The 25,981-nt window shown below is 43.8% G+C and overlaps 2 protein-coding genes across 2 annotated transcripts in view; one reads left to right on the forward strand and one right to left on the reverse strand.

The window, feature by feature from the left end:
- KDM2B (lysine demethylase 2B) overlaps window positions 1–25,981 on the reverse strand; it is a 164,356-nt gene that overhangs the window by 24,688 nt on the left and 113,687 nt on the right. The window lies entirely within an intron of this gene.
- On the forward strand, window positions 23,699–25,310 carry LOC128824974 (uncharacterized). The gene is made up of 2 exons (XM_054006987.1): window positions 23,699–24,263; window positions 24,740–25,310. The coding sequence occupies exons 1-2, from the start codon at window positions 24,050–24,052 to the stop codon at window positions 25,213–25,215; spliced, it is 690 nt and encodes a 229-aa protein (XP_053862962.1). The 5' UTR covers window positions 23,699–24,049; the 3' UTR covers window positions 25,216–25,310.

Consider the following 25,981-nt stretch of genomic DNA (forward strand, 5'->3'; position numbering starts at 1 on the left):
TACAGTTTCTTGGGGCTGTAACTTGGTAGTTTAAATACATTACTAGCATAAAATCTAGCCTGTAGGTTGCTTTCCTAGAAAGGGGCTCAGATTCAAACTGAAGGAGGACACTCCTACATGATTTGGGGCTTTTTGTGTTTTATTTAGTGTGTGGCAAAAAGCCAGACATTAAATTCCAGCCTGATATTAGCCAAGAGACTCAGACCCTCCATCTTCAAATTAGCAGTAGGCACAAACTCAGTCTTGGATTGGCTTTAGGATATAAGGGGTCCCTCACAGCCCCCATCCTTCCCTGACAAGATAGGATTCGCACCCTGTGCCCATTGATTTTGCAGTCCCCATAAGTCAGCTTTGGCTCAGACCCAGGGTTATGGGAGGAAGGAATCAGAAATCAGACTGAAAAGATCTCTTTCAGCTCATGAAGTCCATCCCAAGGGGGCCAGTCCAAATCTGCCCCAATGACCACCTCAAGCAATTCTGTTACTTCCTCTCTAACTTCCAAGGGTCTTCACAGAATCATAGAATATCAGGGTTGGAAGGGACCTCAGGAGGTCATCTAGTCCAACCCCCTGCTCAAAGCAGGACCAATCCCCTGACAGATTTTTGTCCCAGATCCCTAAATGGCCTCCTCAAGGATTGAACTCACAACCCTGGGTTTACAGGCCAATGCTCAAACCACTGAGCTATTCCTTCTTTCAAAGGAAGCTGTGCCCATGCCTCTTCTGCCAAAGTGAGGGGTCACTGACGCAGTGGGCTGTTGTAGGGGAAGGAGCAGAGGATCCTGGAGGAGTGACAATTCCTTCCCCAATCCCTCACAGTTAAACGTTTTGTTAAAGGAATATACCCTGTCCCACCTTATCCCTAAAGGCCTTGCAGATTTCCACTGAAATCAGCTAAAATTAACATCAATGCTCTACAGGACTTGTGCTGAGGTCCAAAGCCTATGAACGTGCCATGCCCTCAAGAGAACAGTTTGTCCCTCCCAAACCCTGTGAGGTTGGAGGGTCATGGAGCCCGAGCTCCAGTCCAAGCCTGAACGTCTAGACTGCAATTAAACAGCCCCTTAGCCTGAGCCCCACAGCCCGAGTCAAGTGGCACAGGTATCTGTTGGTATCTAACTGGAGTGTAGACATACCCCGATACCCAAACCACATGTGTGTATCTGAGGCGTATTTGGGCTATAACAATCTAACATGTATCTGTGAATTGCAAAGCCCCTTACAAAAAATTAATTTAGCTTCATCTTCCTATCACTGTGACATAAGTAGTAAATATCCCCATTGTGCAGACAGGAAAACTGGGGCAGCCCTGAAGGTATGTCTACACTGGGAAAAAAAAAAAAAACCCTATGGCAGCAAATCTCAGAGCCTGGGTCTACAGGCATGAATTACAGTGCTAAAAATACCAGTGTAGACATTCCTGCTCAGCTGGAACTCAGGCTCTGAAACCCAGTGGAGGAGATGGGTCTGTATGCCCAGGCTCTGAGGCTCACTGCTGTGGAGTTGGGTTTTTTTCTTCTTTTCTTCCAGTGTAGACATACCCTGAGAGATTAGCAACCTGATTTTTAGAAGTGCTGAACACCCACAAACCTCACTGAAGTCAATGGGAGCTGCATGTGCTCAGCACCTCTTAAAAATCAGGTCATCAGTGATTTAAACCAAATTGTCCTAGGTATGACATGTGCTTGATCATTTGGTGAGTTGGGAAACCTTTACTCATCAGCCTGGTTACATATACCTTAGTGCAGTTTCAGCAAATCCGTCTTATGAGCACTAAGGAGTGAAAAAACACTACTAGTTTGAGCAGCAAGTTGTGGTCTTGCCTATGAATGGAGACCCTGAATTTTAACTTTTGGGAGGGTAGTGGTGGTAGTGGGGGATGTTGGAGGAGAACAAAAGGGAGAAAGCTTGTCAAGTTTATTAGACCCAACATTTTCCTACTTCCCCAAAAGTCAAAATGTTTCCCTGCTGTTTGCTTTAATGAAAAATTAGGTTAATTAGCAGCCCTGCAACAAACCAGAACATGCTCTAGTGACTGACATGAAGAGAGTGAAGAAAGAAACAGAATTTAGGTTCATACTTCTAAGGCTTTCTAGACATAACTGGAAAAGTCAGCATCTTCCCAAAGCCTGTTCTGAATCATTAATGGACTAAGAGATCATGGCTGGAGACCCACTTTCCTAAGGCAGTGAAGATGCTGAAGAGATTATTCGCATTCTGAGTAGGTTTTAGACCAGGGCTAAATTAAAGCACAGGTACTATCAGGCCATGCCTGGAGCCCCAGCTTTGATCAGAATCTAAGCATTTTTACAAAAAAAAAAAAAAAAAAAAAGTTTCTCAACTTCATGGTCGCGAAGAGAAGCTAAAAAATATGACCTGAGGTTAATCAATGCACTGAGACCAGCCTGACTCTGGAAAGGGCCTGAAATAATAGTTCCAAGAGGTGTAAACTGCCCCAAGCATCGTAAGTGGGTGGACTTCCTCCCACTTCCCCAAGCAGAGGACTCTGTGTGGGGGCCCTCACTGCTAACACTACTCCATCAGGGCTCTGGTGGGGTTATGTCAGCACAGGTACCCATATACAGCATCGTCTACTTGGGAGGGTGGGGTCCAAGAACAAGGTGTGCTGGTCTGGGGGAAAAGGAGGACCCAGCTTGCCCCTAAGAGGAGTGATATTGGTGCCCAGAAGACAGCTCTTGTGCGAGTGGCTTCTGCACTTACCACTCTAAGCAGGGATGTGCAAACCCCCTCCACACAACTCTGCCAATGCACCTCAACCCTGACTTGCAACACCTTCTACTATTATTCCAGTCTGATTTCCTTCCTGAAAGAGTCAGGATTGTTCCATACTGTGTGGTGGTTTTGAGATTTACACAAGCAGGTAATGGGATGAAACTCAACTCATTGCACTTGTGATCCAGGTGGGATTTGAACTGAATTACACAAACCTGTGCATCCGTTGTACAAATCACTCATAGCAAAAACACTTTTCACATATCTACGGTCTGACATCTTCATAGTGCTGTATGGATATTAACCAATTTTCACAGCCTTCTTGTATGGCAAATAAGTTACCCATCATTTTATAGATGGCAAACATTGAAGTCAAGTCATTTAACTAAGGCCACAACTGATGGCAGTGACTGAACCAGGACTAAAATTTACAAGTTCCTGGCTCCCAGTCCTGTGCTCATACAACTAGACCATGCTGCCTCTCAATAAGACAGTTTTTAAAGAACCTTAACATAGAGAAATTTTAAATACAAATATTTTTGTTATATCATCAGGCAAATAAGGAGCCAAGAAGTTAGCCAGAAAAAGCCTCATCTTAATTCTGACTACAGCACATAGCTGCCATCAGCCCTTACAATGTTACTCGGTGCAACGGAAACCTACTGACTACCAAACAGTAGAGCAGACCTCTGATTCAGTTAATTCCTTATCATTTATTGAGTGTCAAGGTTTTAGTGGGAGCTTAAGTTCATTTAAACAAACAAACAAACAAAAAACCCCACCAAAAAACAAATTTAGTGCTGGTGAAAACCCTGGAAAAACTAACCTCCTTGTTGATCCACAGAACAGGCAGTGGCAGCAGAAGCTTCCTATAATATCCTACTAACATTCTTCTACCCCAACCTCCAAAGACCACCTCTAAGGATGAGAGGGGAGTTGGGTCTCCAGAATACCCGTGAGTTCCTGATCTCTGCTAAGAACACCAGCCAGGTTACCAATTATCAGTTGTGGTGGTGGGCTCAGAGATGTGTACTCTAGTCCACTGGGAACTGGAATGGTAAACTCATTTTATATAGGCTACTAGAGAACCACTAGATGGAAATAGACACATGTAGTCTTACAAGTATTCCACATCTAGACTATGTCTACACCACAGGCACTGCAGTGGCATAGCTATGGTGTTGTAGCTTTGCCACTGTAGCACAGATGCTTCCTACAACGATGGAAGGGATTTTTCTGTCGCTGCAGGAACTCTACCTCCCTGAGTGATGGTAGCTAGACTGACTTGTCAGCATTGCTACCATACCCCTGAGCACTGTAGTTATGCCAATTTAAACTTTTGAGTGTAGATCAGGCCCTAGCCAAGTATAGCTAGCCATAAAAAGCACTAGCCTGAACCAAAATAGGCCCTTATTAACTGCCTAAAAGACTGTGGCTCCATTATACATACCCAACCTTGTATTCAACAAACACAGCAAAGTCAACAATTCTTGGGCGTTAAACCCTTTCCCCGCCATCATTTAAAGTAGGAAACCTCACACTAGATAGAAACTCTTGATTTGGTGAAGGAGGGGGGGCACTGCAGCAATTCTCGGTAAGCTGACACTAATGAGGAAGGAACTAGTTTAAGGCAGCAGACACCAAGTCTGTCAATACATTATGTTTAACTCTACTGGTTAAGGTAAAACAGTACAACCCTCCTAGAGTAGAGGCAGTTATATCATGATAAAGGTGCTTTATACTGGTCTACAAATTTCCATATGGGAAGATGGATAACTATTTAATATAAAGATGCCTTATACCTGTCAATATAATTGCATCCACAGTAGGGATTTTACTGGTATAACTATTTGAGTTTAAAAAAAAAAATCACATGCCTAATCATAATAGTTATTCTAGTAAAACTTAAGTATAGACCAGGCCTCATAAAGCTTCATGGTGCAGAAAGAATCTCTATTTTTAGGGTGTTTTTTTTTTTTTAAACTAGTAATATTTAAAATGTTAGGTTTCAGAATTTATCAGAAGTGAAAATCCAAGGGGGATAACCATGTTTAAAAATTAATCAATTACACACCATCATTTTCAGTAGTGACTTCACCCCCATGTTACATCTAGCATAGTGCCACTGACACTAATCTTGGCCTCTTGCTAATAGCTCAGCTACTTAAAAAGTATACAACAATCACATCAAAATCAAGCAAACCAATGGAAGCAGTCAGGTGGGTATATGCAGGACATAGTTTTAAAAAAAAAAAAAAAAAAAAAAAGACAGGTGGAAACTTTTAACATCTTGTCTAGTTTAGCAGTGAATCAAACAGCAATAGTGGCCTGTAAACGCTCTCTGTCCTCAGAATGTATGAGTACTCTTAATAAAGTTAGTCATCCAAGACAGTTCTTGGACAACACTACTCCACAAGCCAATACAGCCTTAGTGCACAAACATCTAATACCACTGAACATTGGTAATACAATAAGTCTAACTATTTTGGGCAACACACAATAAAGCAGTTCCAGAGAAACTGTAACAAGGAATTGTTAAATCTAAATTATATTTTATTTAGCCTTGCTTCTTTTGGTGCAATAACTAATGGTTAAACAAGTAGCAAAATGACTAAGGATGAAACAGGCTACATTTTGAGTCTATCTTCTTATCGCAGAGTATGTCAAATAGTTGAATAATCTTTTTTAAAATCTATTTTAAAATGCAGAACACCTTAGGTTATAAAAAAAGTTTCTGTTTTAATTGTATACACATGTTTAATTCTACTCAGAGCATATTTTTAATTACTTAGGCTGCACTGCAAGAGAGTACAGTATGCAATCTAGAACATATGTTCTGGATTATTTTACAGATTACTTCATAAATTTAAAGTTTATTCTCCTCCCCCAAGAGAAAAAAAACTTCAGAAGAACAAACCTTGCAGGGACTGGCAAAGTTCTCTTTTTTAACACATCCTTTGTTTTATTTTATTCCACCTCTGGGAGTGGAGTATAAATCAAAGTAAGGTGAGGTAATTAGTTCAGTAGCAGGCTACTGAAGTCACAGATCTCTCAAATATTTGAGGAATCTTATTAAAATAATTCTAGATATAATAAAAACTTAGCAAGGAGACCCCTCCCCCATATACTGTAACTGTACTTGCCTATCAACTCAACATACAGGGTCTGATCTTGCAAGGTGCTGCACATCATGTAGGAGTTGCTTAGCACACCCACTGAAATCAATACCAGTTGAGGATTCTCAGTACCTCCTGGGATCCGTCGGACAGCAAAAAAAATCTACAGTCACAAACAGCATAGACCATAATCCCACCTACTTCACTTTCCCTATTATGCATGGGTATTTATAAAGCAGCTCAGATCAGCCATATATCAAAAACAGCTTTAAATAAAACAATTTGTACAGTGTGCACAAGGGTCCATTTTAATGCTCAGCAGTGTGCTGATAGGGTGGGGGAAAGCTGTGTGTCTCGGAGAAAAAAACTGCATTTGATTTTTAAAAACCCATTAAGTTCAAAGGCCTGCCCTTAAAACACAGAACATAAGGTGCCCTAGATGTTTACCCTTTAACATGAGTAGCTCCCACTCTTTTTTTCTTGGCAGGGCAGGGAAACCCTAGGATGATACATTCATTGATCTCACATTGTTTCTTCCCCCTCCCCCCCGCTTTCTAGTGAAAGCAGATCACATAGTAACTCTGCATTCTCACAACCCCACCACCACCCCTCCTTCCTAGTGCAAACTTTGCCTTAGATCCCCCTCCCGTCTACACCCTCCAAGATCCTAACCTGATCCTGTTCCGATTCATATTCTTCCTCGTCTGCACTCACAGACATGGCCATTTCTCATGGTGGGCCCAGGCTGAAACAATCTGACATGGCTGGAGCAAGGCTGCTGCCGCCGCTGCTGCTAGAAGCAGAGCTTCGCTCTCTCTCTCTCGCACACACACACATACACACACGCGCAGGAGGGGGGAGGGAGGGCGAAGGGAAGGGAATTATGCATATTCATAAAGCCCCTCCAGGAAGGGGCCGGCCTTGACTGACTGACCAATTGCCATCCAGCAGCTATTTGGTTACACAAAGAAGGCCTGCCAGTGGTTGTGATGACACAGATAAAGGAGGGGAGGGGGGAAGGAGTGCATGGTAAGAACAGGTTTCTTTCCGAGATGTCTCTCTGCTCACTCAGTTTCATTGCTGGAGAGAACACATCTGGGGTTGCTACCTACTTCAATTAGTTCTTGGGGGAGGGTATTATTTTTAACAGCCTTCTGTTAATTAAGCTAATAGATGCACGCAGATATAGTGCGAAGGGGCTGATGTTGCTGGAGCAAATGTAAACTGATGTTGCGATTTTTATTTTAGGTGAGGGCCCAGTGGTCTTTTGCAAAAGATTATTTTTAGAAAAGAAAATACCTACAATGCACAGCAGCTGGTAGCTGTTAAGGATAGTGCAAAGAGCTAGCTAGAGCCCCAGAGTTAAAATGCAAAGCTGTGGGGTTTTGTAGTTACAACATTCTGGTGCACGTGGAAGAAGCAGCTAAAAGGGCAATCATACAACAAATCCTCTCCCAGGCCAGGGAACACTATGAAGTGTTCTGCTGTAATTAGAGGGAAAGATAGTGAACAAATGTGTTAGTTTTACACAGTATCAGTATTCAGCAGAATATTCTTCACAGCTGTGTAAGAGTTGACACAGTAAAAGAAGGCATTCTATTTATTACTGCTTCCATCTTGTTTTACACATCTCCTTAACAGATCACCTTTTCAAGGGATGCTGAAAATTTTACATTTAAGAGTGAGGTTTTTTAAATGTGAGTTAAGTGCAGTTTCCAGTACTATCTCTGCATCTGGGTCTCCCTGTCAGCTTTTGTGTTTCTACAATCACATTCCTATTTTTAAAGTGTTAAATATTTATACTATGAAAGTATATAAAGCCCCAATCATGATCAGAACCACACAGTGCTAGTAGCATCTTAATGAAGACATGGTTTGTGCCTTGAAGGTTCCAATCCTGCAGAGACTTATGTACTTACATTTATGCATTGAGCCTGAGCAGTCCCATTGAAATTAATGGGTCTAACTCACAGGGTGAAATCCTGGTCCCACTGAAGTCAGTGGGAATTCTGCAATTGATTTCAGTGAGACCAGGATTTCACCCAGCGTATACAGTTAAGCAGATGCTTAAATCTGCAGAATTGGGCCTATAGAAGACTCACATAATAGGCTAACTTTACAGAGGAAACAATAATGGCATAGTAACAGAGGGGTAGCCATGTTAATCTGTATCCACAAAAACAATGAGGAGTCTGGTGGCACCTTAAAGACTAACAGATTTATTTGGGCATAAACTTTCATGGGTAAAAAACCACTTCTTCAGATGGTTAACATGCTCACAAGAAAAAAATACTGCTTACCAGGCAGGACACCAAATTCTACACCAACTACTCTTTCCCAACAGATTTAAGATACAGCTCCATGCAGAGTGTAACCTTCCTGTGTGTTGATATACAGTTGTTACATTTCAGTGCTGGATGAACTGGTATATTGCATAATTCAAAGGGCTGGTGTTAATCTTAGCAATTAGGGTGCCTTTAGTTTTTTTTTTTGTTTTGGGGGGGCGGGAGGGGCTTCCAGTTAATTTTTTTCTGGATTTTCAGTTAGTATAAAGTTACATAGCAATCCAAAGATACTGGAATGCAGCTTCCCGGAAAGGACAGCCAGTGGGAAAGAAGAGAAGAAAGCATGAAGTGAAGGAGAAGAGGAGTAGATGGCTGGAAAATGTAAAATGGAAGTGTAATGCAGATGTTTACAGTGCATATCAATGGAGCACTTCTCTCTGCTATCAAGCAACAGTGGCTTTCCAATGCTGCAAAATCACAAGTCCATTTTTCCATGTGCTAGACAACTGCAACCTTCTAGCTCTTCAGCATTCGAATTTTGGAGACAGAGTGATGCCAAAGTACTTGGTAATTTGAGAGAGCCACAGCCCATGAAACTGCTAGCTATATCAGCAACAGCCGCATGAGTGGGAGTATCACTGGAGGGTGAGGGAAATCCTGCCTCACACCTCCTCCCCAAATCCTTTACCTCTGGAGCATCCCCAAACAGGGCCGGTGCAACCACTAGGTGAACTAGGCGGCCACCTAGGGCGCCAAGTGGTTGGGAGCGCCAAAAAGCACGCTCAGGGGAGGCGGTGGAGTGGAGGTGAGCTGGGGCAGGGGGGCACAGGGAGGGCCACCCGCAGCAAGGAAACCACTCCCTGCCCCAGCTCACGTCCGCTCCGCTTTCTCCCCTGAGCATGCCACCCCTGCTCTAATTCTCCTCCCCTCCCAGGCTTGCCACACCAAACAGCTGATTGGCGCCACAAGCCTGGGAGGCGGGAGAAGTGGAGCGGTGCCAGTGTGCTCAGGGGAGAAGGCAGAGCAGAGGTGAGCTGGGGCGGGGGGCTGCCCGGGCGGGGGGGGGGCGCTGCCTGGGCAGGGGGGGGCTCCCCTGCTCTGCCCCAACCCCGCCCCAGTCCCACCCCCACTCCCCTGAAGACTGCAGCCAGAACTGACCCTGCACTCCCCGCATGGTAAGTGGAGCGACCCAGCCTCAGCCTGGTCCGCTCCCCTGGCTCCAAGCCGCACTGCCGGCAAGTGCTAGGGGGCGGTTCTCCCCTCCTCCCCCCAAGCCTGGGAGCCAGGAGAGCAGAGCAGGCTGTGGCCCCAGGCCTCCGCGGGGCTGGCTACTTCCTGCGGGAAGTGGAGTGACCCGGCCCCAGCCTGCTCTGCTCCCCTGGCTCCCAGGCTTGGGGGGAGGGGGAACCGCCCCCCTCCTCCCCCCAGCACTTGGTGGCGGTGTGGCTGGGAGCCAGGGGAGCAGAGCAGGCTGGCCCGTAGGAAGTGGCAGCCCCCCGTCCCCCACAGAGGCCTGGAGCCAGTCCCATTCCCTCCGTGGAGGCCTGGGGCCCCCCACAGCCCCCCCCCACGGGGGGAGGGGGTGGCATAGGGCACCAAAATAGCTAGGGACGGCCCTGGCTCCCCGGGCTGGAGGGGGGGCGCAAGGTGGAAGTTTTGCCTAGGGCGTGAAATATCCTTGCACCGGCCCTGTCCCCAAAGCATATATAGCAGTATGCCTCCAAGAACCCTAGAGCACTAACAGGCAGCAGGGTCTTTTATCTCAGTCTTATTTTATACATTCCAGATAGAGACCAATGGAGGCAGAACAGAGTGCGTTTATGGTGGATATCCAGGGAGGATCCTTTAATATGAAGACCATTCTTAGAATGAAGGTAATGTTTCTAGTACACTTTGAGACCATAGAACCATAGGACTGGAAGGGGCCTCGAGAGGTCAACTAGTCCAGTCCCCTGCCCTCAAGGCAGGACTATATTATCCAAACCATTCCTGATAGTTATTTATCTAACCTGCTCTTAAAAATCTCCCATGATGGAGATTCCACAACCCCCCTAGGCAATTTATTCCAGTGCTTAACCACTCTGACAGGAAATTTTTCTTAATGTCCAACCTAAACCTCCCTTGCTGCAATTTAAGTCCATTGCTTCTTGTCAGAGATTAAGAACAACACTTTTTCTCCCTCCTCCTTGTAACAACCTTTTAAGTACTTGGAAAGTTATGTCCCCCCACTCCATCTTCTCTTTTCTAAAACAATTTTTTTTTTTTTCCAACTCTTCCCTCATAGGTCATGTTTTCTAGAACTTTAATCATTTTTGTTGTTCTTCTCTGGACTTTCTCCAATTTGTCCACATCTTTCCTGAAATGTGGCGCCCAGAACTGAACACAATACTCCAACTAAGGCCTAATTAGCATAAGAATTACTTCTTGTGTCTTACTTACAACACTCCTGCTAATACATCCCAGAATGATGTTAGTTTTTTTGCAACAGCGTTACACTGTTGACTCATATTTAGCTTATGGTCCACTATGACCCCCCAGATCCCTTTCTGCAGTACTCCTTCCTAGGCAGTCATTTCCCATTTTGTATATATGCAACTGATTGTTCCTTCCTAAATGCAGTACTTTGCATTTGTCCTGATTGAATTTCATCCTATTTACTTCAGACCATTTCTCCAGTTTGTCCAGATCATTCTGAATTTTAATCCTATCCTCCAAAACACTTGCAACCCTCCCAGCTTGGTATCGTCCGCAGACTTTATAAGTGTACTCTCCATACTATTATCTAAATCACTGATGAAGATATTGAACAGAACTGGACCCAGAACTGATCCCTGCAGGACCCCACTCATTATGCCATGGGCTAGAAAGGTAAAGGAAATGGCTCATTATTTTCCAAAGCGGAGTACTTCTCTTTCTGAATCCAAAAGGAGCATGAAGGTTATCATGGGGCTGGTAAATGGCATTCCCCTGTTCAACTAAGCTGAAGTTAAGTTCTCTCTTTATTACAGAGGTATTTTGCCATTAATCTGAGACCTACTATTATTATTTGTATTAACACAGTGCCTAGACCTAGTGGGGTTGGCTTAGCAGAAGACAGAAGAAATGATTGCCATACTGTGGAGTGATATGCAGATAGATGAGGGGGCTGGCTAAAAAAAAAAAAAAAAGATTATAAGAAATAACCTGCATGTCTCTTTAAGAGATTTGGTGAGTTCAGGACATGGCATAGGAAGCAAGACAGTAGGAAATGTCAAACACCTCAACAATCTGAAGGGTCTTAAACCTAGAGAGTAAAAACAAACAAACAAACAAAAAAACCCACCACATTATTCATTTAAACTTCAGATGCAAAAAAATTAACCAAGAAGCTGCCTGGGAAGAGACTCCAAGGTCGAATCTTGCCCTCATGTATGCATGCTGGGCTCCCAGGCAGCATTTGGATCTGTAAAGACTTTCAGATTAAGAACATTCTCAAACACATCAGACTCTGAAGCTCAAACCTGTTGAGCTTTTACTTGGTTTTCTCTTGTCACGTTTGCTAATTTTCAAAGACCAAGGCCTCTGTGCCTCCCATGTCTGACTTCTTGGTTCCTTGCAGTGAAGTGACAAAACTGAACTGATAACATCACTTTAATTTCCAGCAGATTCTGATATCACAAGCACAGGATTTGGACACGACACAGGTTGCAGCAGAAGTTGGGTTGCAAGGAAGACATTCCGCATTTCTGGGGCTTCAGAAGCAAATATACAGATTTCAGAGTAGCAGCCGTGTTAGTCTGTATCCGCAAAAAGAACAGGAGTACTTGTGGCACCTTCTTTTTGCAAATATACAGACTCCCTCTCCATTTGACTTACAGAAATAGTCTTGGATGTAGGAAAATTTCTAAAGATCAAGTTCTGCCCTTTGACTATTCAGATAGTTTCTACTGATGCCAACATTAGCCCTCTGTGCACATTCCAGAGCAAAATTTGGCTGTATAGTCCCCTCCCCCCTAGTGAAAGGAACTGGTTTAAAAGTTCTGGAAACTGAAGTCCTCTGTTCATCTGCAGAAATGGTACAGCACAGACAGTGGCAAAACAAGCTTCCCCCTTGTTGACCTGCCAATCTGCCTCAATCCAAAGCGGAAAGAACACCTCTAGGAGTCATGGAGTTTAAGGCCAGAAGGGACCACCAGATAATCCAGTCTGTCCTCCTGTATATCACAGGTCACTACCACCATCCAGTCAACCGCACACTAAATCCAACAACTGACATTAGAACAAAATATTACAGTCCGCAGGAGACAAAAGTTATTATGTGCCACAGGCAGAGAACAGGAGGGATTGAGGTTACTCCTGGGGGAATTCTGAACCATGGTGCACGCACAAAATACACGTCCCACACAAAAAAATTTTTTCTCTGCAGAAAAATACATTCTGCCAGAGAGGCACTGCAGTTACACCTTTTGCCCATCAGGGGCTGCTGTGGTACCAGAACAGAGGGCAGCCACTCATGGTCAGGAGCAGACAGCCACGGAGAGGGAGAAGAAGCTGCATTTCTCACAGCGCCCTGCCCATGGGGCCAGGTGAGGAGGCATGGGATTTGTGGGGGAAGGACAGTGTGGGGCACATGGGGCTGCTGGGGGTCAAAGACTGGGGTTTAGAAGGGCTAGTGGGAGGACAGACTGGAACGGAAGTTGATTGAGAGTGGGGGTACAGGGACATATAGGCATAGGGGGAGGGGTGCAGGGACACATGGGGACAGGAGCAGATGTGTGACTGACAGAGGCTAGGGGTCAGCCAGGATCTGCATGGGGGAGGCTCCCCAACTCCCTAACAATCCCCCACCCTCCAAAAAAACCCCAATCCTGTTCCATACTTCCCCCAACCACACCTCAAAACACTTCAGGTTAATTCCCCGGTTCCTTCCCAGCCATTACTTCCCTCTCCCTCAGCTCCTCCATTATCCCAGATTTCCACAAGCCTTCACACTGCTTCTGAGGGGTGCAGGAAATGTTTTTCTGTATTGTAGTTTAATTGAATTATTACTCAAAGTTCTGTATTAATATGCCTAGTAAGGAATCTATTTGTCAAAAAAACATTTCCTGAATCTTTTTTGTTGTCTGTAATGTTACAGACATACTTGCTGACAGGTATTTTAAAATAAATTACCAACATAATTGAAACTGGCCTGATAATATTGTGTTATTTTGACAAATAAAATGCAGAATTTCACAGAATTTTAAAATATTGTGTGCAGAATTTTTAATTTTTGGTACAGAATTCCCCCAGGAGTACGAGGTGCACCAATGCCCTGCAATCAAAGGGAACTGACTGAGATCTACCCAGCTGATCCCAACAAATGGCCCACCCCCCCCACAATGCAGAGGAAGGCAAAACAAAAAACCCAAGGTCACTGCCAATCGGATCTGGGGGGAAATTCCTTTCCGACTTCATATATGAGAATGTGTCAGACCCTGAGCAAGAACCAGCTAGCCAAGCACCTAGGAAGAGAATTCTCAGTACTACCTCGGAACACCAGCCCACCCATTCTCCAGGAGCAAGGGGGAAGTTAATTATTAATGCATGAAATTTCTGGAGAGCCTATCACCTTGGCATCCAAACACTCATGGGCTCCTTAGGCCTCAAATTAGCAAAGCACTTACACATGAGTGTAACTTTAAGCGTTAGTAGTGCAACTGACTTCAATGGGACCAGTCGTGCTTAAAGTTAGACACATGCTTAGATACTGTGCTGAATCAAGGGCTTAATCCTCAGGCTCAATGCTGAGAGTATCAACAAAGGGGCCAACTAGCACTGAATGTGATTAAGCTTCTGGTGATATGGGTATCAGTCTGATAACAACTGGACTGAGACTCATCAACTCATTTCGAACAGCCTGACCTTGAAACTGAACTCTATTTTTCAACAGCATATTTACTGCCCTGAAAATTAAAAAAGAAACCATCTACTTTGTAAAATATTAGGGCTTACCTAGGAAGAATTCACATTCTTGGCTCTTCATGTTTGTGTGAGGGAGGAGTCTCAAGTGAGAAAAAAAATGTGATTTTTATATTGTGGTCCTTTGAGGACACAAGTTTAAAAACAGAGACGTCCATTTACTTTTTCCCTTCCATTCAAATTCTCACTTAGTCCTAAGGGGTCTAGTTTGCCTGTTTGATGTAAAATCATAAAAAAGGCATCTGTCAAAGATCAAAGCAAGTGGCTAAGAGTTGATAAGAAAGAAAATATTAAGTCAAAGATGGTAGATAAAGTCATTCATTCAGGTTCTCTATGTTTACAATTACTCCCTGCAGGGGTCACAATGTTCCAAGTGTAGCCTCTTGAAGTAAGAAATAAACTGTCAAATCACCAAGCGGAGTATTTGGAAGAATATCTGGTATGCAATATAAAGTGAAGCTCTCCAGTAAAGTGATACATTGTGCAGCAAGCTCCAACCAGTATAAATCCACGAGCTTGGAGTGAATCACTGACAGGCTGAAGGAGAGGTTACTTACCTTTCAGTAACTTGAGTTCTTTGAGATGTTTTGTCCCTATGAGTGCTCCACCATAGGATGTGCACGCACCCATGCATTCTCAAGTGAAGAATGCAAAGCAGTGTCCATGGGCCTGCGCAGAGCAATGCTTCGTGCCTTTAAACAAGGGCATATAAGGAAGTGTGGACCCACTGCCAGTCAGTTCCTTCTCAACTGCAAAACGGAGCCTTCACAGCCGAGTGGAAGGTGGAGCATCCTTTGAGATGTTTTGTCTCTATGAACTCAAGTTACTGTAAGGTAAGTAACTTCTCCTTCAAGTATATGTCCCTATGGATGCTCCACTGTAGGAGACTTGCAAGCAGTAACTCAATGAGGAGATGGGTGCTGAGGAGGCAAGTCTACGATGGTTGGGAGAACTGCATCACCAAAGGCAGTGTCATCCTTGGAAACAGGTAAGATGGCATGATGCGTGGCAAAGGTATGAACAGAAGACCAAGTTTCAAAGTAGTTTGAAAATTATACATATTCTGGTGGGGCCAAATCCTGTGGACTTTATACAGATGTTATCTTTGGTTCCTACTAAGGCAAAATGGAAAGTTTTTAGATCAATATGAGATCATAACTGTTGACTTCAGGATTTGGCTTCTTGACATGACAGATAAAATTTGAGATCCTGATCAGTCCACTGGGCTAGTGATCTGTGCTACTAGGCTGTAGGCTTGGGTCTCTTTCTCTCCATGTCAGCTGGAAGGTTAAACCCTAGGGATGGGGAGGGAGTGCCTCAAGTATGCTGCAGCAAACCCTTTTGCCAGTTAAGGAATTCTATTCAGTCCTTCCAGGATGGAAGGTTGGAAGGCATAAATTAAGGCTAAGAGGAAGAAGGTGAAGACCAGGGAAAAAGGAGTCAGTCTGGATCCTGAAAGGCGCTGGAAGCTCAGAGTACTCAGCATCTTCAAGGAACAGGTCCTGCATCAAGGATGCAGACATCTTGACTTACAAAGAGAAATTCTTGTGTCAAATCCAAAGTGTGTTCAAGGAACTAAGCATAAAACTTCTGCTATCCAGTTTCCTACTGCAGATCCCACTGTAAAGTTTATCCCCCAAGAAATGCAGCTTGAGGTATAAGATTTCCCACGTGATAGAAATCTTTGAGGTGGGAAAGATGCACTTTATCCAACAAGACACTATTCATGAGTTAGCCACTCTTTTTTGATGGAAGATTACAGTTATGGAGCAGCAGCAATATACTCAGCACTGTACAGAGAGAGGAAAAAGTAACCAGTACCTGCCCTAATGGGCTTACAATCTAAGGATATGTCTACACAGCAGCTGGGAGGTGTGATCCCCAGCACAAGTAAACAGTCTTATGCTAGCTCTGCTTGAGCTAATGTGCTAAAAATAGCAGTGTGGATGTTGTGGCACACGCTATGGCTTGAGGTAGCCACCCGGCGTCCAAGCCTACATGATCCTCTGGGTTCAAACTCAGGTAGCTACCCCGAGCTGCTGCCCATGTTGCAACATCCAGACTGCTATTTTTAGCACATTAGCTCAAAGAGAGCTAGCACAAGTCTGTCTACCTTGGCTGGGAATCACACCTCCCAGCTACAGTGCAAACATGCCTTAAGGAACAAATCATGCAGTCCTTACTTAGGCCACACTCCCGCGGAATCTAAAGACCTGAAGTAAGGCCTACAGGACTGGGTCTAAATCAATATATACAGTAGAATTTCCAGGACCCAAATTCTGACTATCTGAGCCTTCCTTTCTAACAAGCTGCTAGCATGTCTCCTGGTGTCCCAATTCTCCAGATAAAACTTTGCATCCCCCATGTGAATCACAACAGTGGGATTCTACCACATTTTCACATATACAGGCAATGGGCCATAATTAAAAAGCTGGCCACCTAAGCTACATGTGCACACACACACCCAGAATGAGTGAGTGACCCTACATGTCCATTACCACACCCAAATTAGGCGGCCGATTTGGAAAATGTGCCCCCCGCCCCCATCCCCGAGTCTGAAAATATACAATATGTCAGTCAAATATACTGATCAGGTAGGTTTCAGAAATCTATTCAAGTTCCATATTCCTGACTTCTCAATGAGGAATTGCTATATGGATCCTAGGCTCCTGGGCATAGCCAAGGGTTTTATTAAACAAATCACTATTAGAATGCAGCAATTTTTAAAAATTGGCTATTCTCACTTGCTCTACAGCTACAGGAAAAGATGTTAGAATCTTATTGCTATTGAAAGATTAATTGCAAGAGATAGGTGGATGTTGGAGTTTTATAAACTAGGATGAATTGGAAGTATTAACATGAATGAAAGCTCTTTTACATCTTTAATATGAACAAATATGATCTAGAAGTGTTATATATGATATGAATCACATGCTTCTACCATTTCCTATAATATCCAAGTACTTTATAAACATGAATTTAGCCCCACAACAGCCTTGTAAAGTACAAAAGCATCATCCTCATCTTACACACGGAAACAAAGGCGCAGAAAATGTGTGATTTGCCTAATGTCACACAGAGACTGCAACAGAATTGGGAACAGAACCCAGAACTGAAGCTCCCCATCTCCCATTCCTGCACATTAACTCCAAGACCATTCTTCCTCTCTTTTAGATCACCTTTTCACTAAGCACTGTTCACAGGAAAGGTAAAATATCCCCCCATGCAGCACAAGTGTAAGGGGGAAAGGGGACTGCAATCTGTGGCAGGTGTTTCCTGATGCCCAGCTATGCGAACATGCCTGTGTATCCACTAGCTCACTCATTGTGAATCATGAGTTTGGGGGACAGGGTCAGCAAGAGACCCCAGAATTTTAGATTCTGCAAAGACTAGTTTTATTTTGCATCTTGTACAGAGCCAAGCACGCTGTGGCTCTTCATACATGCTGATAATGCATAATACAAACTATGACAATTTTAAATATGAAATTATTATTTGCAGACTATTCTAATGCAATTCAGATTATTAAATGAATTTTCTTTCAATAGCAATTCAATATCATAATTAAACAAGCCCTTATACTACTGGATTATTTACGCAGTGTAAATTATTCACTTTCCTTCTCCACAGGGGTCTTCTGCTTTGCCAGCGGTTCGCTTCTGCTCTTTGTTTTCTCTGGTCTTTGTTTTTCTGCATCTCTCCTCAAACTTTCCCTACTTCCTTTCTCTGCTTTCTCACTTCCTTCCTTCTTCCCTTCATTTCTGGGCTTTTCCCATCCTTCCTTTAGAATCATTTCCCTTTTCTTTTGTAAATTTTGGCATTCAGCATTGGCTTTATTCTTCCTTCTCCATCTGTAGTTCTGTCTGTCTTTCTAAATCTCTTCTGGTGACTTCTCCCTGAAGACAGCAGGAACCATGTCATCTGCTCACTTCCTCTTCTTCCTGACTTTCACATCATTTCTCTAGTTTTTCTTCAGGAACTTGGAATGAGATGACATTCTTCACCCTTGTAGCCAGCATCCCAGCTACAATGCTCTCTTTTTGCCATTCTCTCTCTGTGTGGTACTGTGCTGTAGGATACTTGCTGTCCCATTAGACTCTAAGGCTCTTGAGAAGGGAGCTCTTACATATTTGCGTATGCTTCATATACTGTGCACTACAAAAACAAAAATTCCCATGTGGCTTCAGCTGCCCTGTCTTGTGTTCAACAGTCATGGAACTCTTAAGGCCTTCAAGACCCAACATTCCATTGACCAGTTTTACCACCTGGAAGGATTTTTCCTCTGTTTCAAATCTTCTCCCTCATTAAAGGGGCTCTGGGATGGAAAAGGTGGGGGGGGGGGAGATCAAGGCCTGTGAAATATCCCCCACTTTCTCCTTACATAAGCTTCCCCCCACATTGCCTAGCCAATGTGCTTCAACCCTGGCCTCAAAGAACCAACTCTAAGACAAGTCTCCCTAGCCCATTCAATCATTGGCTTCTCTGTTATGATACAAGAGGACTAACTATTACCAATTGTGGAGATGGTTTCTATGTCATGAATACTTATCCATTCAGAACTTCACTGAGAAAATACCAACTCAAAATTATTTGTCCATTATCCACCCAAAATGCATTTCAGTGTTTTATCTCAAGACATGATTCATGCTAATTACAGATTAAGAAAAACATATTTTTAAACACTAAAAGGGATTTTTCATATTTTTTAATCTTTGTTCTTGTTTGGACATCTGAAATTGAAGTCTGGTTCTTTATAGATTTTTTTCCCTCCATGTTTGTTACTGCTTGCTGTGTGTATTCATTTATTATTGCAGGGTTGTTCTTCAGCACTGGGATGCTTGCACTGACTTTTAAAGTTGTGAAAAGAAAAGAAGTACCAAAAAGGTTAAAACACACATAGCCAATGGGTTTTCAAAGAAGATGTAAGATTAAAACACAAATATGTTGCATTTCTCATCCTCAGCAATGTTACTGTAAATAAACATCAAGGGTTCCAATTTAAAGGTGGACAGGAAGCCTAACAAACTTTGAACCTACAAAACCCACACATCAGTATTAAGATCCTAGTTGTTACCCTAAGCCACAATCTCAAGGGATGCAGCACAAAAGCTCTTTGATCTAATTTTTTGTTACTTTTATTTTATAAATCCCACACATCGTTTGTCCTCTGGTCACAGAGGTCTTGCTCCATTTAATGCCTCTCAACAGGTGACACGATAAGCAGCTATCAACAGTGGTAGAGTGGAGAGTATGCTGCCTATCTATATCATGAGGTTTTTTACTGCTAACCATTACTGTAGTATCTAAGCGCCTTCCATCTGCCTATCATGGTCAGGTAAACTTTTCAAAAATGTTTATGTGACTTAGGAGCCTAAGTCACATTTTCAAAAGTGAAGTCAAAGTAAGTCACGTAGGCACTAAAATGTTACCAGTAAAGATTTGCCCATTTATATTCAAACAGAGTCTATAAAAATATTTTACTGTTCTTATTTTCTGCAGTAGGGACTAGTGGCAACACAAGCACATGCATACAGTGGCATCCAGAGTACGATTTGCACTACCATAGACCAACTGATATGTGGAATTTATGAAACAACAACAACAACAACAAAGAATAACCAAGGAAAAGAAAGAAATAAAAAAAACATTTGTGCCAAATGCACTCTAGGATGTGGTTTAATCAGAAATTTTTTTTTAGCAACAGCTTTTGGATGATAGATAAACCCGGTGTCCTGACCAACTGAGCTCAGTACAGCCAATTTAATTTCAGCTAACCAACAGTTCTGGTTAAGTGGACTTTAACTGAATAAAGGTACTACTAATAAAAATAATCTTTCAAAAATATCTATACAACTTTAAAGCCCCAAAGCCAGGAAACGTACAAGTAAAGCAAACACTCCATTAAAGACTTGCTCTGATGGGTCTGTCAACTCCTAAATATTAGTTAATTATAATGGGCCACATTTTCTAAAGCAGCCTCTTAAACTGCATCATCAATTACACACCTACAAGTTTCTGATCAGATGTTTTGTGTATGGGCAGGCACATAAATGAATGCAGAAAGAAATATCTGAGCAAAAAGGGGAGGAGGAATAGGAGGAGGTTTGAGCATTGGCCTGCTAAACCCAGGGTTGTGAGCTCAATCCTTGAGGGGGCCACTTAGGGATCTGGGGCAAAACCAATACTTGGTCCTGTTAGTAAAGGCAGGGGGCTGGACTCGATGACCTTTCAAGGTCCCTTCCAGTTCTAGGAGATGGGATATCTCCTTTAATTTAATTTAATTTTAAAAAAACTGCCTAATTTCATCCTGACTTGGGAGAGTGGAATGACCTTCAGGTATCTGCTTAATGGAAATAACATGTTTTAACAACCTGGGTAACAACCTGAGAGATAGGGATGCCCTGCCATGAGGGCTCAAAGAGGAATTTCTATGTTTTAGAAGCCTTCCATGGAAGTTTCATTTTTAAATAAACTATGAAATTATATGGAGTAAAAAACTATTAGCCTAATTTTCAAAGGGGTCCTGGGAGGGAGACGGGGGAGAACCTCTGAAATTGGACAAGCAATTTTGCATATGCAACTTATAAATAAATTAATGGAGATATCCTATCAAACCACTGAGCTATCCCTCCCCCCCCGCGGGGGAGGGATAGCTCAAAAAGACCTGTGTAATTTACTAATTTGGCTCCTTTGGTGCCACCTAATTTCTGTGGTAATTATTTAATTAGAAAGGTTTAAAAATTACACACACACACACACACACACACACACACACACACACACACACACACACTAAACACTGCTGGTTCCTAAGAAATAATTACCATCTAGAACATAAATGTGTATTTAATGAGACATCAATCTGAAATCTAAAAAATAAAAAGTTAAAAAAATAACTGAAAAGTATTTCAGGTCTTACATCTGCCTCAGTCCTCCCTGTCATTTTTTGATGTTTACAATCTCAACCAAAAAAAAAAAAAATTTTTTTTTTTTTTAAGTTTCACTCTCCCATGTTGCTATATGAAAGAGCCATGTAAACTGGGAGAACTGATTGACCAAAGAAGGGAAGGACTGAAAGAGATACAAAAAGTAGATAAACTGGGAAAAAAAGAGAAAAATAATAATTTTATTCTCTAGTCCAGGGGTGAGTAACCTATGGCACGTATGCTGAAGGCGGCACACGAGCTGATTTTCGGCGGCACTCACACTGCCCGGGTCCTGGCCACCGCTCTGGGGGGGTTCTGCATTTTAAATTAAGCTTCTTAAGCATTTTAAAAACTTTATTTACTATACATACAACACTAGTTTAGTTATATATTATAGAAAGTGACCTTCTAAAAACGTTAATATGTATGATTGGCACGCGAAACCTTAAATCAGAGTGAATAAATGGAAGACTCGGCACATCACTTCTGAAAGGTTGCTGACCCCTGCTCTAGTCTCTTTCTAGAGATTTTAGGAGTTACTTGTAACAATAGTAAGTAACACATTTTCAGAAAGAAATGTGATCTTTGTTGACAGTGATATTTTGGAGAAATTATGTATTATGAAGCTAATACAATACAAAAGGACAGTAAAAGTATAAGCGATAAAATGTTTTCTAATGTAACAGAGCTGCTGCTAGGATTGTGTAACTGTGGAATTTAGTAAATATGCCACTATTTAAATACACTGTCCTTTTTCATCACTATCCAGCTAATGAGTTCAAATGCATTATAAAAACATTAATTAAGCCTCACAATACCCTTGTGAAAGAAGAAGAGTATTATTCACAATATACAGATGCGGAAACTGAGACACCAAGAACATAAGTGACTTGTAATAGGCTACACACCTGGGACTAGAACACAGGAGTCAATCTCCTGGTCTAATCATTAAACATCATCTCTTCCATCAAAAGCATTTACTACATATATAAGCAATTCTCAGTTTTTAAACAGGCACTAACATTAATAAGAATATAAGCACAGCCATACTGAGTCAGACCAAAGGTCCACCTAGCCCCGCACCCTGTCTTCCGACAGTGGCCAATGCCAGGTCCCCAGACACCATCCCTGCCCATCCTGGCTAATAACCATTGATGGACCTATCCTCCATGAACTTATCTAGTTCTTTTTTGAACCCGGTTATAATCTTGGCCTTCACAACATCTTCTGGCAAAGAGTTCCACAAGTTGACTGTGCGTTGTGTGAAAAAATATTTCCTTTTGTTTGTTTTAAACCTACTGCCTATTAATTTCATTTGGTGACCCCTAGTTCTTGTGTTATAAGAAAGAATAAATAACTTCCTTCTTTACTTTCTCCACACCAGTCATGATTTTATAGATCTCTATCATATCACCCCTTAGTCGTCTTTTTTCCAAGCTGAGAAGTCCCAGTCTTATTAATCTCTCCTCATACTGCAGCCATTCCATGCCCCTAATCATTTTTGTTGCCCTTTTCTGAACCTTTTTCCAATTCCAATATATCTTTTTTGAGATCAGACGACCACATTGCACGCAGTATTCACAATGTAGGAGTACCACATCTATGGATTTATACAGAGGCAATATGGTACTACCTGTCTTATTATCTATCCCTTTCTTAATGATTCCCAACATTCTGTTTGCTTTGACTGCCGCTGCACATTGAGTGGAGATTTTCAGAGAACTGTCCACAATGACTCCAAGATCTCTTTCTTGAGTGGTAACAGCTAATTTAGGCCTGGTCTACACTAGGCGTTTATGTCGAAGTTATCGCTGTTACATCGAATTAACCCTGCACCCGTCCACACTGTGATGCTATTTAATTCGACATAGAGGTCTCTTTAATTCGACTTCTGTACTCCTCCCCAACGAGGGGAGTAGCGCTAAATTCGACATGGCCATGTCGAATTAGGCTAGGTGTGGATGGAAATCGACGCTAATAGCTCCGGGAGCTATCCCACAGTGCACCACTCTGTTGACGCTCTGGACAGCAGTACGAGCTCGGATGCTCTGACCAGCCACACAGGAAAAGCCCCGGGAAAATTTGAATTTGAATTCCTTTTCCTGTCTGGCCAGTTTGAATCTCATTTCCTGTCTGGACATCGTGGCGATCACAGCAGCACTGGCAACGATGCAGAGCTCTTCAGCAGTGATGGCCGTGCAGTCTGTGAATAGAAAGAGGGCCCCAGCATGGACTGATCGGGAAGTCTTGGATCTCATCGCTGTGTGGGGCGATGAGTCTGTGCTTTCCGAGCTGCGATCCAAAAGACGGAATGCAAAGATCTACGAGAAGATCTCTAAAGACATGTCAGAGAGAGGATACAGCCGGGATGCAACGCAGTGCCGCGTGAAAATCAAGGAGCTCAGACAAGGCTACCAGAAGACCAAAGAGGCAAACGGACGCTCCGGATCCCATCCCCAGACATCCCGTTTCTACGAGGCACTGCATTCCATCCTCGGTGCAGCCGCCACCACTACCCCACCACTGACCGTGGACTCTGAGGATGGGATAGTGTCTACGGCCGGTTCCTCGGACATGTTAGGGGACGGGGAAGATGAGGAAGGAGATGAGGAGGGCGAGGCAGTCGGCAGCGCTCACAACGCTGATTTCCCCGACAGCCAGGATCTCTTCATCACCCTTACAGAGATCCCCTACCAACCCTCCCCAGCCGTTACCCCGGACACAGAATCTGGGGAAGGATTATGCAGTAAGTGTTGTAAACATCTAAACATTTATTTTTAACAGAACAGGAATATTAACAATTAAAAGAATGGGTTGTTCATGATTACTTTGCCCTAGGCGCTTAACGGTTCAGTCATGGGCAGTGCAAGTTTTGAAAAAAAATCTAGCAATGTCCGGTTTTCCGTGATTGTCCTGCCCAAGCCGCTCTACTGTTTATTCCCTACTACTGCAGCTACAGTAAAATGCGGTCTATATGTCCGGGGATAGAGCAGTAATCCTCCTGGGACATCTCGATGAAGCTCTCCTGGAGGTAATTGGAAAGCCGTTGCATGAGGTTCCTGGGGAGAGCGGCCTTATTGGGTCTTCCGAAGTACGACACGTTGCCGCGCCACGAGACTATCAAGTACTCGGGAATCATTGCTCTGCACAGCAGGGCGGCATACGGCCCTGGTCTTTGGAGGCTTTCCCGGAGCATTCTCTCTCTCTCGCTCTCAGAGATCCTCATCAGGGTGATGTCGCCCATGGTGACCTGCTTTGAATTAGGTAGGGGAATGTTAGTGTTGGGACTGCTTGACCGTTCCTTTACAGAACTGTAACCGCTGGTTTGCAGCCATGCGGTGGAGGCAGGAGAGGGGCAGCCGAAAGGGATCGTTCCTGGGGACAGCCGCGAGGGGGTGGGACAGGGGCAGAGTTCCCGCTTGCCGGATTGCTGGCAGCAGGGACTGACATTGCTTTAAATGTGAAATGAGGCCAGTGGTAATATAAAAGTTTTAAACTGCCACAGGTCTACGGCTTACCATGTCTGCCTGCAACAGAAATTCCGTTGTGCTGCCCCGCTTCTCAAATGTGCTGTGCAAGACCCCAGGCACTGAATGCGAAGGCCGAGAATTCGACCTTGTGCTGAGTGCGCATGTGATAGGTGCTGTGCATGGTCTTGTTCACAGAGAAAGACTATGTTCTTTGTTCACAACTACATTTATCTTTCTGAGGAATTCACTCCCTTTTTCCCATTTCCACAGCCCCATCTGCTACTGTCTCACAACCTAGCCTGGCATCACACTCCCAGAGGCTAGCGCGGATTAGGCATAGGAAGAAGAGGACACGGGAGGACATGTTCTCGGAGCTTATGGCCTGTTCCCAAGCCCAGGCAGCACAGCAGACCCAGTGGCGGGAGAACTTGACCCAAATGCACCAAGCAAACATGGATCGGGAGGAGAGGTGGCGGCAGGAAGACCAGCAGGCGACTCAAACGCTGCTTGGACTACTGAGGGAGCAAACAGACACGCTCCGGCGCCTTGTGGATGTTCTGCAGGAACGGAGGCAGGAGGACAGAGCCCCGCTGCAGTCCATCTCTAACCGCCCTCCCCCGCCACCAAGTCCCATACCCCCCTCACCCAAAGTGCAAAGAAGGAGAGGCGGCAGAGTCCGTGCTAACTCTCACTCCACCCCTGCAGAGAGCTCGAGTAGCAGAAGGCTCTCATTCCCCAAAATTTAAAAAAGTTCTTTCCTTCCCGCCTGACACAAGCCCCCGTCCAAGTTTCACCTCCCAGTTCCATGTGTAGTTGATAATAAAAAATACGTTTCTGTTAACTACTGTTTCAATCATGTTCTTTTGGAGGAGGAGGGGAAAGGGGGTTGGTAATTGGACAGGACAGTCACCTTTGGCAGGGTACATAGGCGGGGGCAGGCACAGCAGCAGGGCACATAGACAGTGCAGTGATGCAGTGACTAGTTACCCTGGTTAGTCTGGGAGGTGGTTTTCATGTTATGTGGTGGGGGGTGGGTTGCTCTGTGACTTTGTGGCAGGGGAGGGCAGTTACAGATCTTAAGCGGTGGTCCTTATGCAGGATCACAGAGCCACGCAGCAGGGGATCTGTAACCGTCCTCCCCCTGCCACAAAGTCACATAGCCCCCCCATACACACAGTCCCGATCAGGAGGGGTGACAGGCTCCGTTGAAACAACCATCCCACCGCAGCGGAGCCTGTCAATCCTTGAGTTTAGAAGCTTCATTCGCGTCACTACACTACACCCGCTCCGCACCACAGTCTGCGTCCCAGTTTTAAAAAATTCCCGCGAAAACAGTAGTAAAGAAAACGGTGTGCATTAACAAAGTAGAACTATTTTTATTTCGACACGTGTGTTGGAGGGGGAGTGAAGGGAGTATGTAACTGGATAGGATAGTCAACATTAACTGGGTAAAGAAACGGGGGCAGGTTCAGCTTCTCTGTACACAAACTTTAAAGTCACAGGTTACCCTGC

Source organism: Malaclemys terrapin, chromosome 16 (assembly GCF_027887155.1).
Source record: "Malaclemys terrapin pileata isolate rMalTer1 chromosome 16, rMalTer1.hap1, whole genome shotgun sequence".
NCBI classification, from domain to species: domain Eukaryota; kingdom Metazoa; phylum Chordata; order Testudines; family Emydidae; genus Malaclemys; species Malaclemys terrapin.

Bases quoted from the DNA above. Each gene is read 5' to 3' on its own strand.
- LOC128824974 (XM_054006987.1), top strand. From the start codon at position 24,050: ATGAGGTTCCTGGGGAGAGCGGCCTTATTGGGTCTTCCGAAGTACGAC. The intron at 24,264-24,739 runs GTAGGGGAATGT...CCATTTCCACAG, and splicing joins GGTGACCTGCTTTGAATTAG to CCCCATCTGCTACTGTCTCA.